The 15,428-nt window shown below is 39.9% G+C and overlaps 1 protein-coding gene across 9 annotated transcripts in view; it reads left to right on the top strand.

Moving 5' to 3' along the window:
* KALRN (kalirin RhoGEF kinase) overlaps positions 1-15,428 on the top strand; it is a 758,640-nt gene that overhangs the window by 190,023 nt on the left and 553,189 nt on the right. For all 9 annotated transcript variants that reach the window (XM_077118101.1, XM_077118100.1, XM_077118114.1 and 6 more), the window contains exon 2: positions 1,969-2,043. In XM_077118101.1, the coding sequence (XP_076974216.1) occupies positions 1,969-2,043 (75 nt within the window). The remainder of the gene's footprint in view (positions 1-1,968; positions 2,044-15,428) is intronic.

Below are 15,428 nucleotides of genomic sequence, written 5' to 3'. Positions count from 1 at the left end.
TAAATAACCTGGAAGAGGACAAGGCTGAAGCTTAACTTTTTGCAATTAAATTTTTTTTTCTGTAGAAATTAGTAGTATGCATAGTGATGTGGAGAGGAGTGTTTTAAAACTGATATATAGAAAGAATTATTTCAGTTACTCTGATGCAGAAGCATCATTTTATACAAACAATTCATTTATTAGATAAGGTCAACACTTATCTAGTCAGTAAGCCTGATAGGACTCTTCCTTGCCAGGGAAGCTGAAAGGTCTCTTTATTGCATCAGGGTGAAGAAAAACAACTATGAATCTATTTATAGATTCCTTAATAATTTACATGAAGCCTGATTGTTCTCTACTAGTGAAATTTAATTGTTTTTCTATTTTGGAAGATAAGGTCAGAACATAAAGATATGAAGAAACAAAGGACAGGAAGTACAAAACAATGTTTATGGTCTTTGAAGTTAGAGTTTTCCTTTTTTATGGTGTTATTTTTTTTTCTTCTACTGCCCACAGTCTTCTCAAAGTGAGCCCTGCAGCTGAATATCCATGCATCAGGTGCTATGGGTTAATTTATAAAGAGAAATACCTGATGAACTAAAAGGCTTACCATCTTCATTTCGTGAAATATGAAAAAAGAAGAGATGGGGGAAATGATCAGAGATACTTTGGTAATTTGTTTGAATTAGGGTATATGACCTCTGATTGTGGAAACTCACATGTTAGGAACAACATCTCTCTTCCTCCTTCACTGAGTATGTAATGGGTTCATTTCCCTTCCTCCAAGACTGTGTTGGTGCCCCAGTTCCCAGGAGAGACTTTTGAAAGAGTTAATGTTTCGGGATAGAGGCGGTTCAGTGGGACTGTCCTTCCCAGCCTTTTACTCTTTTCTGTAGATTGTCAGATTTGGACCCCAAGGGAGGAGCTTGGGAGTAAGCCATGGAGGAAGCAACAATTAGAGGGCAGTCTCCATGGCCTTTGTTTTTGACCCACTGAACTGAGATAGAACCACTTGTGTTCCAGGGGTAATACAAACAGAGATCCCCATTGCAGCCAGGAAAGACTGTGAGTGTGGGCTGGTTGTTCCTGCGAGTCCACGTGGAATACTCTGTTACATAATAGGGGTGGAGAGAGCTGGCTAGGGTTTTCTGTGTGTAAGCAGGTCCTCACTTCCCACACATCTCATACTGGGCTGGGTTGTCATTTGCCTTCAGAGGCTACTGTTTCTCCAGATACGTCTTTATTTTCCATTTTATATGTGCTCCAGGCCACTGTCATTAGCCCGCTAACAGGAATTCTTCACCCCAGAAAAGAGTTTCCAACTGAGAAGCAAGATTTAGACATAGAAGGGGTTGCCAAAGAAAGGTGTGATGTCTTTCCCAAATCGGAGTCTCTTCATTCCTCCTGTCCATTGGAAACTGATGATATTGACATCGAGGAAGGATAGTTAGGGCTTTTCTCTCATCAAGTTTGCTTCTGACTTTGGAATTTTTATGGTTTACGTTTCCTATTTGCAAAATGAAGGCCAGTAGTCATTTAAGCCACTTACAGGAAAGGTAAAAATAATTATTTAGGATATTGTGGTCCATCTTGACATTAACTCATTCAACATATACTTACTATTAGCCATGTATCAGACACTGTGCTAGGCATTAGGAGTGCAAAAATAATTTTTAAAAAAGCCCCGTTTTTAAGTTATTTATAGTGACAGGGTATACTTCTTGCCTCCCAGGGTATATGGGAGTAACTTGAACTGTCGTTTCCTTGGAGGGACGAGGAGGTCTTACACCTTTGGTCACCCCAGTGGTTTGGTCCCACATGGGCATGTCCTTTCTGTGTGCACCCTCTCCTGTTCTATCGCTCAGCTGTAGGGTCTTAAGAAGGCATACATTTATGACCAATGTTGGGTTGAAAGATTGATGGTGGCACTCAGTGACTCAAACATCTGATCTGTTTCACCCTGATTCCTTCTGTTTCATTGTCCCACAGGCTCTTTTCGGAATGATGGTTTGAAAGCTTCTGATGTCCTTCCTATCCTAAAGGAAAAAGTGGCCTTCGTGTCTGGTGAGTCTTTGTGCAACTTTCCTTTGTAGCAGACCTAGAGGAATTGTTTGTGGGTGTCTGTTTGTGTTCATTTATATGTGCACATATGTATGCATGCATGTGCTCACTTCTTTATGTGTTTTTAAGAAAGAAGTAGCGGGTGATGCTCAGAGCAGCTGCTCACCCTCTCCAGAGGCAGACAGAGACAGCAGAGCTCTGGTCCTAGTTGGCTGTTCTGAAGGACTTTTGCAACCACAAGTTGCTTCCTCAGTCCCTCCCCCACACCTCACACCCCCTCCTGCCATGCCATGCCCCACCTTCCCAGGACTGTCAGGCCCAGCAGGCACCACTGAGGCCCTAGTGGGAGATGCTCCAGCTGGAAGACTGTTCACTTCACACATTCCTAGAGGTTTTGTTTGAATTCATCTCTGAATGGGTCATGGACAAAAGATTGAAAATATTTTCATCTTGCTCTTTCTCCTTCATGGCAAAGGGAACTCAAGTGAGTGTTTGTATTTAGTTTGTTGTATTTGTTTTATTTTTTCCTGGATAGTAACTTCCAAATATTTATTCCCTACTTTACTCTTTCACCCGTCTTGTGTACCTGGACCTGTTAGCATCTAATTCAAAGATAAGCAAACAATAGCCTTCTGGTCAACTGCCTGTTTCTGTAAATAAAGTTTTATTGGAGCACAGCCATGTCTCTTTGTTTAGGTAGTATATTAGTTTCCTGTTACCAATAACTAATTACACAGGCTTAAAACAATAGATATTTACTGTCTCATAATTCTGGAAGCCAGAAGTCTGAAATCGGTTTCCCGGGGCTGACATCAAGGTATAGCTAGGGCTGTCCCTCCTTTGTGTAGGAGAATCCATTCTTGCCTCTTCCAGCTGCTGGTGGTGTCTGGCATTCCTTGGCTTGTGGCCACACTCCTCCAAGCTCTACCTCCATTGTTACATTACCTTCTTCTCTTCTGTCTTTCAAATCACTCTGTGCCTTCCTCTTACAAGGACACTTGTGATTGCATTTAGGGCCTACCTAGATAGTCCAGGATAATCTCCCTATCTCAAGATCCTTAACTGCTCACATTTGCAAAGTCTGTACCATGTAAGGTAACATCTACAGCTTCCAAGGTTAGGACCTGATATCTTTGGGAGCCATTTTTCAGCTTTCTATAGGTAGTGTCAGATGCTGCTTTCTAGCTACAATGGCAGGGTTGAATACTTGAGGCAGAGCCAGATGGCCTGTGAGCCTAAATTTGCTTTCTGGCTCTTTAAGAAAAGGTTTGGTTGTTCCCTGATGCAACTGAAGTCAGTGACCAGCCAGAGCCTTTTGTTCTCAAAAGGTGGTTGTTCTCAAACTAGAAGATACACAGAATCATTCTGGGTGCCAGTTCTGGAACTCAACTGCAGGCTTCCTGGATCAGAATCTCTGGGGGCCACTGGGGTGGGGATAGGGTAATGTTCCTATGAGTGACAAAGGATGATATTGTGAGATACACATCTGTGGTGGTTTGGAGCTATATGTATCCCAGAAAAACATGTTCTTAAACTTAATCCTTTCTTATGGGTGTGAACCCATTGTAAGGAGGACTTTGTGATAAGGTTTCTTCAGTTAAGGTGTGTCTCCCCTCAGTTAAGAAGGGTCTTTTTTTAGTGCAATTTTACTGAGATATATTCACATACCATATAATCATCAAAAGTGTACAGTCAGTGGTTCACAGTATCATATAGCTGTGAATTCATCATCACAATGAATTTTTTTTAACATTTTCATTACTCCAAAAAAAATGAATGCAATTAAAAATTAAAGTAAAAACAAACACTCAAAGTATCACATACCCCCATATTTTTTTGTCTTTATTTCGTTACTCATCTGTCCATGCACTGGATAAAGGGAGCATCGGTCACAATGTTTTCACAATCACATGGTCACACCATGAAAGCTATATAATTCTACAATCATCTTTAAGAATCAGGGCTATTGGATTACAGTTGAACAGTATCAGATATTTCCCTCTAGCTACTCCAATATACAAAAAACTGAAAAGGGCTCTCTTTATACTATATAAGAATAACCTCCAGAATGACCTCTTAACTCTATTTGATATCTCTCAGCCACTGAAACTTTGTTTCATTTCTCTTCCCCTTTTTGGTCAAGAAGGCCTTCTCAATCCCATGATGCTGGGTCCACGCTGATCCCCAGAGTCCTGTCCCATGTTGCCAGGGAGAGTTACACCCCTTGGAGTCAGGTCCCACATAGGGGGAGGAGCAGTGAGTTTACCTGAGGAGTTAGCTTAGAGAGAGACAGACCACATTTGAGCAACAAAAGAGGTTCTCTGGGGTGACTCTTAGGCATAAGTAGGCTTTAGCTTCTCCTTTGCAGGAATAGGTTTTATAGGAGTGAGCCCCAAGATCAAGGACCTGGCCCATCAACTTGGCAGTCCTCAATGCTTGTGAAAATACCACCCAGGTGGGAAGTTGAATATTTCACCTTTTTCTCCAGTCCCTCAAGGGGACTTTGCAAATACTTTTTCATTCACTGCCCAAATTACTCGGGAATATATATCGGGGCATCACACTAACGTGTGCAGACCAACAAGATCTTGCTCCCTATTCAAGGTTTCATATAATTATAGTATTCAAATAAACTGAGCATACAGGTTAAATTAGGTAGTATAGTGCTGAAAATATAAATTTTACACCAAATAAATATCTCTTCCTTTGGTCTCACACAGACATTGAAGTTTTAATATATAGTCAATATCACCTTTTACCCTTTAATATGATTTACCTTAGTCCTAACCAGAACAGATTCATTCATTTCTCTAATTGAAGTCTGATCACTCTTTTAGAGTTTTTAACAGTCGCTGCATAGGGTAGTGCTGACTTTTATAGCTGTAGAACTCCAGCACTGAGTCTCAGGTATAATACAAATACTCGAAGTTCCAGGAAATGACCAGGTTTAGCACAAAGAACTACCATCTCAGAATTCAAAAATAACAGGCACAACACCAGAATAGATATGACTGCTATAAGACTTTACAATCAAGGAAACTTTACAATAAACCTTCTCCTGATAAACTGTGTTCTCAAATTCAATTCTCAGAGTTTACACATTATAGTTAGTCCATATAAATGTGACATTATTTATCATTTTGTTTCTGGCTTATTTCACTCAACATACTGTCCTGAAGATTCATTCACCTGGTTGCATACCTCACAACCTTCATTTCTTACAGCAGCTCAGTATTCTGTTGAATGTATATACTACAGTTCCTCCTTTTGTTCTTCAGTCACTGTACCCTTAGGACACTTCCATCCATTGCAAAACATAAATGCTGTGACCATAAACACAGTGTGCAAACATCCATTCATGTGGCTTTCATTTCCTCCAAGCATACACCTGACAACATCTGGCTTCCTATGGAACCACCATACTGCCCTCCAGAGGGACCGCACCACGCTACTTCCCCACCAACCATGTATTGATATATCTCTCTCTCCACATTTTCCTCAGTACTTACTCTGTTTATTTTTAAGCACTTTTATTCATACCATACAATCCAAACTAACTAAAAATAATCAATGATTCCTGGTATAATCACATAGCCATGCCTTCACCACCACAGTCTATATGAAGACATTTTCATTTCAGCAAAGAATCCCATACCCTTTTCCCATATCCCCTGCTTATTGACATTTAGCTTCTGCATGTTGCCTTTGTTGCTGTGCTGGTTTGAAAGTGTTGTGTATACCAGAAAAGCCATGACCTTTAATCCTGATTCAATATTGTAGGTATGGAAACCTCTGATTAGATTTATTTCCTTGGAAATTGACCCACTCAATTATGGGTGTGATCTTTTAATTGGATTGTTTCCATGGAGATGTGACACATCCAGTTTTGGTGTGACCTTTTGATTAGATGGAGATGTTACTCCACCTTTTCAGGGTGGGTCTTGATTTTAAAAGGGCAAATCTTTTGGAGGAAGCTCAGACACTTGGAAAACAATTGCTTCATAGCTAACCTAGATGCTTGGAGAACAATTGCTTCATAGTTAACATAGACACAGACATTTGGAAATGCAGAAGCTCCAGAATGCAGTTGCATGAGACTGTACAGAGACTCAGACATTTGATGGTGCTTGGAGTGCTGACAGAGAGAGAAGATGCCTAGACGTGGATGTCTGGAGTTGCAGAGCCCAGCAGACATTGCCAGGTGCCTTCCCATGAGATGTTAAGCAAACCAGAACCCAGAGTTGTGTCCTGGAGGAGCTAAGTGAAGGCCCAGAGATGCTTGGAGAAGAAATCACTGGCATCAGAACTAGAAGCAACAGGACTAGGAACCAAGGACCAACACACACCAGCCACATGCCTTCCCATGTGACAGACATCGGTCTTCCTTGAGTCAGGATATCTTTATCTGGATGCCTTAGTTTGGACATTTTTATGGCCCTAGAACTGGAAACTTGTAACTTAATAAATTCCTCCTTTTAAAGCCATTCCATTTCTGGTATCTTGCATCCTGGCACCTTTAGCAAACCAAAACAATTACATTCGATGGAAGTATATTACAATATTATTAACTATGGACCCTAGTGTGCATTGATTGTATTTGATCTATATATCATCCCATTTTTAATACCTTGCAATGTTGACATTCTGTTATTCTCCCTCATGTGAAAACATTCTTATATTTGTACATTAAATCACCATAATTGTCCCCATTCTAGGCTTTGCTAAGTTATTTCATCCTAGTCTTTGTTCTCTGTCTTTCCTTCTGGTGTCATACAAGCCTCGTCCCTCAACCATACTCACATTCAGCTTTGTTCCGGTGCTTACACTGTTGTGCTTCCATCAGATAATATTGCATTATCCATTTCTGGATCTTTACAATCAATTGTGTTGAACATTCTGTTCTCCTTCAACAGCAAATGCCCAATCTTTACCCTCTTTCTATTTCCTGATAACCTGTGCTCTCAACTTTGACTCTTAAAATTCACTCATTAATATTAGTTCATATTAGTGATACTATACAGTATTTGACCTTTTGTTTCTGGCTAATTCACTAGCATAATGTACTCAAGATTCATCCATGTTGTTCTATGTGTCATGACTTTATTCTGTCTTACAGCTGCACAATATTCCATTGGTATGTATATACCACACAGCGTGTTTACCCACTCTTCCATTAATGGACATTTGGGCTGTTTCCATCTCTTGGCAATCATGAATAATGCCACTATAAACATCATTGTGCAAGTGTCCATTCATGTCCTTGTCTTCAGTTCCACTGAATATATAACTAGAAATGGGATTGCTGGGTCATATTTCAGTTCTATACTTAGCTTCCTGAGGAACTACCAAACTGCCTTCCAGAGCAGTTGTGCCATTATACATTTCCACTGACAGTGAATAAGTGAGCCTCCTTTTTCACATCCTCTCCAGCACTTGTAGTTTTCTGTTTTTTTTGATAATGTCCAATCTAGTAGGTGTGAAATTTTATCTCATTGTGGTTTTGATTTGCATTTCCCTAATGGCTGCTGAGGTTGAGCATCTTTTCATGTGCCTTTTAGCCATTTGTGTTTCCTTCCATGCCTTTTGCCCATTTTTAAATTAGGTTGTTTGGGTTTTGTTGTTGAGTTGAAGAATCTCTTTATATATTCTGGATATTAAACCCTTTTCTGATATATGGTTTCCAAATATTGTCTTCCAATTGTGTAGGCTGCCTTTTTACTTTCTTAACAAGGTCCTTTTGATACACAAAAGTATATACTTTTGAGGAGATCCTGTTTATCTATTTCTTTTCTCATTGCTTGCACTTTGGGTGTAAAGTGTAGGAAACTCCACCCATCAAAAAACTACAAAAAATGTAGGTGTTTCCATACATTTTTTTGGGAAAAGTTTCATGTTCTTGGCTCTAATGTTTAGGTCTTTGATCTATTTTGAGTTAATTTTTTATCAGGTGTTATGTATGGGTCCTCATTCATCTTTTGGCTACCAATATCCAGTTCTCCAAACACCATTTATTAAAGAGGCTGCTCTGTCTCAGTTGATTTGACTTGACTGCCTTATCAAAGATCAATTGTCTGTTCCCAGAGGACAGAAAAAAAAAAAGAAAAAGAAAATCGATTGTCTGTAGATGAGAGCATCTATTTCTGAGCACTCAATTTGATTCCATTCTTCAGTATATAATCTTTATGACAGTACCATGCTGTTTTGACCAATGTAGGTTTGTAATATGCTTTGCAGTTAGGTAGTGTGAGACCTCCGCTTCATTACTTCATTTTTCTTTCTTAAGATATTAGCTATTTGGGGCACCCTTGCCCTTCCAAATAGATTTGGTTATTGGTTTTTCTGTTTCTACAAAGTAAGTTGTTAGGATTTTAATTCGTATTGCATTGAATCTTTAAATCAATTTGGTAAAATTGACATCTTAACTATATTTAGTCTTCCAATCTATGAACATGATATGCCCTTCCATTTATTTAGGTTTTCCTAATAAGCATTAGGAAAGCTAATTTCCTAATTAGCATTTTTTAATAGTTTTCTGTGTATAGGTCTTTTGTATCCTTAAATTTACTCCTAAATATTTGATTCTTTTGGTTCCTATTGTAAATGGAATTTTTCTTGATTTCCTCCTCTGATTGTACATTACTAATGTATAGGAATAGTACTGATTTTGGAGTGTTTATCTTGTACCCTGCCACTGTGCTATACTTGTTTATTAACACTAGTATCTTTGCTGTAGATTTTTTGGGATTTTCTACATATAGTATCATGTCATCTGCAGACTGTAAAAGTTTTACTTCTTCCTTTCCAATTTGGATACTTTTTATTTCTTTTTCTTGCCTAATTGCTCTGGCTAGAACTTCAAGTACAGTGTTGAATAATAGTGATGACAGTAGGTGCCCTTGTCTTGTGTCTGATTTTAAAGGGAAAGTTTTCAGTCTTTCCCCATTGAGTATGATGTTCACTGTGGGTTTCTCATATATTCCCTTTATCCCATTGATGAAGTTCTCTTCTATTCCTATCTTTTGAAGTATTTTTATCAATAAAGAATGTTGTATTTTGTCAGATGCCTTCTCTGCTTCCATTGAGATGATCATGTGGATTTTCCACTTTGATTTATTGATGTCATATATTACATTAATTGATTTTCTTTTGTTGAATCAGCCTTGCATACCTAGAATAAATCCTATATGGCCATGGTGTATAATTCTTTTCATGTACTCCTGGATTTGATTTGTGAGTATTTTGTTACAGATTTTTGCATCTTAATTTATTAAACAGCTTGGTTTGTAATGTTCCTTTCTTGTAGAATCTTTGTCTGGCTTTGATATAAGGGTGCATTTCATTTCATAGAATGAGTTAGGTAGTGCTCCCTACTTTTCAATTTTTTTGAAGAGTTTGAGCAGGATTGGTAGTAATTCTTACTTGAATACTTGGTAGAATTCACATGTGATGCCATCTGGTCCTGGACTTTTCTTTTTTGGGGAGCTTCTTAATGATTGATTCCATTTCTTTACTTGTGATTCATTTGTTGATGTCGCCTATTTCTTCTCAAGTCAATGTTGGTTGTTCATGCTTTTCTAGGAAGTTGTCCATTCCATCCATATTGTATAGTTTATTAGCGTGTAGTTGCTCATAGTATCCTCTCATTATCTCCTTTAATTTTGTGGGGTCAGTTGTTATGTCCCCTCTCCCATTTCTGATTTGTTTATTTGCACCCTTTCTCTCTGTCTTTTTTCAGCCTAGTTAAGGGTTCATCAATTTTGTGGATTTTCTCAAAGAACCAACTTCTGGTTATCTTGATTTTCTCATATTCTCAAGTTCATTTATTTTTGCTCTGATCTTTGTTATTTCATTCCTTCTCTTTGCTTTGAGATTAGTTTGCTGTTCTTTTCTAGTTACTTCAGATGAGCAGGTAAGTCCTTGATTTTTGTTCTTTCTTCTTTTTTAATATAGACATTGAGGGAAATCAATTTCCTTCTCAGCACTGCCTTTGGTGTGTCTCATAAGTTTTGATATGTTGTGTTTTCATTTTTGTTTGCCTCAAGATATTTACTGATTTCTCTTGTAGTTTCTTCTTTGACCCACTGGTTGTTTGAGTGTTTTATTTAGCCTCAATATTCAATATATTGTGTGTTTTCTGGCCTGCCACCTGCAATTAATTTCCAAGTTCATTCCACTATGATCAAAGAAAGAATTTTGTATGGTTTCAGTCTTTCAAAATGTATTGAGACTTTCTTTTTGACTTAGCATGTGTTCTATCTTTGAGAATGATCTGTGAACCCTTGAGAAAAATGTATATCCTGCTGTTGTGGGAAATAATGTTCTGTAAATGTCTAATAAGTCTAGTTCATTTCTTGTATTATTCAAAATCTCTGTTTCCTTATTGATCCTCTGTCTAGATATTCTATTCATTGATGAGAATGGGGAATTGAAGTCTCTGCTTCACTTGTAGTGATATCTACTTTTGCCTTCAGTGTTGTCAGTGTGTGTCTTATGTATATTAGGCACTCTAGTTTGGTGCATAAATATTAATGATTGTTATGTCTTCTTGATGAATTGTTCAGTTCATTAATACATAGTGTCCTTCTTTGTTTCTTTTAATTGTTTTACATTTGAAGTCTAATTTGTTGGCTATTAGTATAGCTACCCCAGCTCTTATCTGGTTGTTGTTTGCATGAAACATCTTTTCCCAACCTTACACTTTCAATCTGTTTTTGTTCTTGGTTCTAAAATGAGTCTCCTGTAGACAGCATATAGATGGGTCCTGTTTATTAATCCATTCTGCCAGTGTGTGTCTTTTGATTGGGGAGTTTAATCCATTAACATTTAATGTTATTACTGTAAAGGCAGTACTTTCTTCTAACATTTAGTCTTTGGGATTTTATATGTCTATTTTTTTCTCTTTTTACCTTTACTAATAGTTTTTATTTCTATACTCTTTTCCAAACCTCTCTTGTCTTTTCATATCTGCCTGTAGTGCTCCCTTCATGATGCCTTGATTTGTACTTTTTCTTAGCCTTAAAAACATGAGCCATCAAATTCCCATTGTTTAAGCATTCTTCACATAGTATTTTCTTGAGCAGCCAAGGAAACTGAAACAATGTCCAAGTGTGTACACCTCATCGACCGAACCTTTATTTCTGCATAATTTAATGGTCTATAAAGAGTAGTAGGAAGTCACAAGGGAAAAACCAAGTATAGTTCCACAATGCAGGAATCCTGTCCACAGACACTGCTGACCTGATGGAGAGAAGGGAGAGAGTGGGAGTAGGGGGAATGGGAAAGTGAGCAGAAATTGTCTCTGACTTGATCACAGGGAAGGCTGAGGAACTGATGATTCAGAGGGTAGGGGTGGAGGTAAGTGTAGAGCATACAATGGGAGTGTGTAAAAGCCTTTTATAATATTAAGTGCCACTACTACTACTACTTATTATTATTATTATATTACTTCTACAGAGTAGTAGTGACTGCATTTTATTATTGAAGTTGCTGTTAAGCAGGAGTGACTGGAAAGTTGCTTTTCCCCATGAGTGTTAGGTACTTGCATAACTTGCTAGGCGGTATCTCTGTCACTGAAGATATTGATGCACAGGCTGAACAATCCCTTGGCAGGATCATGTAGCAGGGGTTTCAGTGTGGGTCAAAGCTTAGATAAGGCAACCCACAAGATCTTTGTAAACTTGAAATCTGAGTTTGTGGGAAGACCTTAATCAGAAGTCCTACAGGCCACTGGTCATTGCCAGTCCCCTGACTTCTACGGTTCCTCCATAGCTCGGACTCCCAGACCATGACCCATAACCCTCTGGTAACCTGCTCTGTTCTTTGCCTCCTTCTCCTTTATAGCCCCTGAGCCTTTGTTAGCTGGATTTCCTTCCTGTACCATGGCCAGCCAGCTAATCCTTCCATTTCTCTTATGCCTGCCATTTTCCTATAGTGCAGGCACCTGTAGTGCCTGTCTCTCAACCTTCTGCCAGTTTGTGCCTTTCTTCTTCCCAAGCCCCTTCCTACTTGTCTCCTCCAGAAAGCCTTCCTGGATTTAATGCATATCTTCTGAGCACCATCCTGTTCCATATCAGTTCAGGGCATATGGGGACACAGTACACTCTGACATGGGGACCCTTGCTTTATGATTGTTCATGGTTTTATTGGGGTTTTTTTTTCACATGAATTCAGTCAGAGTCCTGGGACAGAGCCCAGCCAGACCTAGAAAGACCTTCCTAAGGGTAAGTAATTGTCCTACAGAGGAGCACATAGAAACAGCACACAGGGAGACAGAGTAGTCAGTGATGAGACAGATAGAGCCTTCCTAGAGGAGAACAAAGGAGGTTGGGGGTTGGCAGGGGTGTGGTGTGTGTGTGTATGTGTGCGTGTGTGTGTGTGTGCGCGTGTGCGAGCATGCGCGCATGCTCGCACGTGGTTGCAGCTCCTTCCCAGGTCCTGAGGAGCTTGGGGCAAGCTTCATTCATCTGCGCATGGTGTCAAGAACTTCCACTTAGGGAATTGTCCTTTCATGCCCAGGAAGGAGGCTGAGAATTCCAACTTAGAGAATGGTTGGCTTCATCTTAAAAACAAAACAAACAAAAAGAAGACCCATTAAACCTGAACTTTCAAAATACAAAACATAAAAATAAAATAACATAAAGAAACTCAGAATTAAATAATATAATGTAATGATTTCCTTTCTTTCTAAAATGAAAGCACTGCAAAGAAGATGATGAGCAAAGAAACAAATTGTTAGGTAGTGCTGACCTCCCCTGCTTGCACACCCAGCTTTGTCTAAGTGAGAGGAAAATCCATGCTGCCATGGAAATGTTCACTTGGATGAATCCAATGCAGCCTAACAACTTTTGCATGTGGGTGTGTATATGTATATGATGGGAGCTGTGGCTGTCCCTCAGTCAACCTCGGTTGTCCAGGCCTGCCCTATCATGTTCCACTATTCACCACCTCTGCCTCCTCTCTCCTTCCTTTGTGCTGTTTCTACCTCCTACTCATGGCATCAGCTGTTCTTATGCAGACTTCTTCTGCAGTGCCCATTTCACCCCTGTTATCTTTCTGTCTACCCTGCTTCAGCCACCTTCTGATGATCCTTCTCTGCCTCATTTTCTCCCACCAGCATTGTCCTTCCTTGCGTTCCAGGAAAACTCCATGTCACTGTGGAGTTTGCCACTTGTCCAAGTAGGCATACAGCAAGTATTCATTAAATAAGTGAATGGCTCTTTTGAAGATCTTGCTGCCCAATCTCTATTACCTTTTCAAAACATGACTACTTTGACTCCCATTCTCCTTGTTCCACCTCTGTAATGCACACTGACTTAAGCAAAGGGTTCATATTCCTTGTCTCTGCCCATCACTCTCTATAATTTCAACCTCCATTTAATTATCCACCAAAACTCGAGCATCCATTTAATTGTCGATCAAATCCTACAGTCTCATGAATCCTCATCCTCCTTGGCACCAAAGTTCCCCAAACCCCTACCTTGGCTATGTACATCTGGACCCTTGATGTGCCTCTTTCTGGCCTTAGCCTTTGACCTTTACTGATACTCTCCTATCAGTTGTGGCAGGATGGATACTAGATGAACAAAACACATACATTTTACTCTTCTCTGGAGTTCATAGCCCAGCAGATGTTTCTCACCCTCAACGAAGCCTTCCTATTTATACCATGCCTCTGTCTGATTTTGGGTTCACTCAAGTTAGAACCAAGTTTGAATACCATAGCTAAACCCTTCAGTGGAGTTCATATTATGCCTGAACACCTGCCACCTACCCCTAAACCCACCAAACACATAGTCCTACTGTCCATTCTCTAGGAAAGCTCTCCAATGACAGTTCTACTTCTCCTCTCTCCTCAGTACCCTAAGCCTATCCTGACCCTTGACAGGTGATCTCTTCTCCTAGTTCACTTAATGAGCAGTGTCCCTCAAGCAAGCTGAACAACTCCATCTCCAGAATTGATCTCTCTTTTCTCTTCTCTCTTTGGGTTCTGCCACCCTGCATCAAAGAAGAATGCAGCCCCACTTACCTGTGCCCATTCTGAGGCCTTGCTCCATCCGTTGTCCCCACTCTTACTTTCTTGATACTTGTTCTTCCTCTTCTTCCTACAGACTTCCAAGGTATCCTCCTTTTTGAAAAATGCATGGCTTGATCCTGCTTCCCTCTCTTGACTCCTTGTCTGCATTGTTAGAAAGAATGTCATACTTGAAAGAGAATAAATGCTTACCTGATTGTGGAGAAGAGAATTATTCACGATCTTGCAAGAACGGGCACCTAGCCTAAAAATGGTGGCTGGCATGCTGAGCAACTAAAAGCAGTGATTTCTATCTCCTAAGCCTAACCCGCATGACCCTCCCCTGTTTTTCCATTGGCTGGATACTCCAGAGGTTATAGCCTATCTGGATAGTCTAACTAATTTAAATTTCCCTCCAAAGATTCCTCTTTTTGATTATGCGTTACATTTCAATGACCCTGGCCATTAAAGATTTGTCGTCAATTCTAAGCTTGCATCAGAGGCCCTCCCCTTTCCCTGCCTGTGTCACCTTGTGTGAAAGCTAAACTTAGCTTGATTCTTACAACATTTCCTGAAGGGAGGGGATTGGACTGCTCCCAGTCTTTCTTTCCTCATGTCTCTCACCCCTACCATCTGGAACCTTCCCCAGCCATCTGAAACTTTCTCCAGTCATGATTTTGAAATTCCTCTCTCCAAGGTCAATACTGGCTCTACCTTAGAAGAGCAGTGCCTGTCAGTCTTCCAAATGTGCCCTAGTCAGCCTTTGCCAGTCAGAGAAGCCTTAACTCCCCATTTCCCAAGGTTCTACTCTTAAGGTATCCTTGGAAGGTCAGGAAGAAAACCAATGGCTATGGTTAAAAAACACCCCAAAATGAATAACCATAGGATGGAGAAGATTGAGAGTGAGGGAGGACTTCCACCTTTGGGAAGGCTCACTTAATCCCTCTGCTTCCATACAAGGAAAGGGACGTTGGAAGGCAGTTGGAAGATGGGGACCATTTCAAGGCAGATGATATTGGTCATCAGTCCAAAGAGCCAGGACCTGTAGAGTGGAAGGTCAGGGGCCAGGGGCTCACCTCTGTGGTACATCTATACAAACTGCTCTTGTAGGGGCAGGGAAGGTCAAACATTTCTTCACCAAATCTTCCATCAGTGGCCCTGATGATCTTTGATCCTTTTCTTTTTCCTGCCTCCTTACTTCCTTCTCAAAGGTTTCCTGGAATTGATTGAGTTTCGTTTGTAAATCTTTCTTTTTGTCTGTGTTTTTTGGCTTCTGGATTCCACAGTCAAAGGGGAACTTTACTCTTTAACTTTGGGTGGGGGTCCTGGAAGGGAGACTCTCCCTTGTAAGAGATCCTTCATCAGATGACTGAGGTGT

The sequence above is a fragment of the Tamandua tetradactyla genome, chromosome 10 (genome assembly GCF_023851605.1).
Source record: "Tamandua tetradactyla isolate mTamTet1 chromosome 10, mTamTet1.pri, whole genome shotgun sequence".
Lineage (NCBI taxonomy): Eukaryota > Metazoa > Chordata > Mammalia > Pilosa > Myrmecophagidae > Tamandua > Tamandua tetradactyla.
This window is presented reverse-complemented; position numbering and strand designations above follow the sequence as displayed.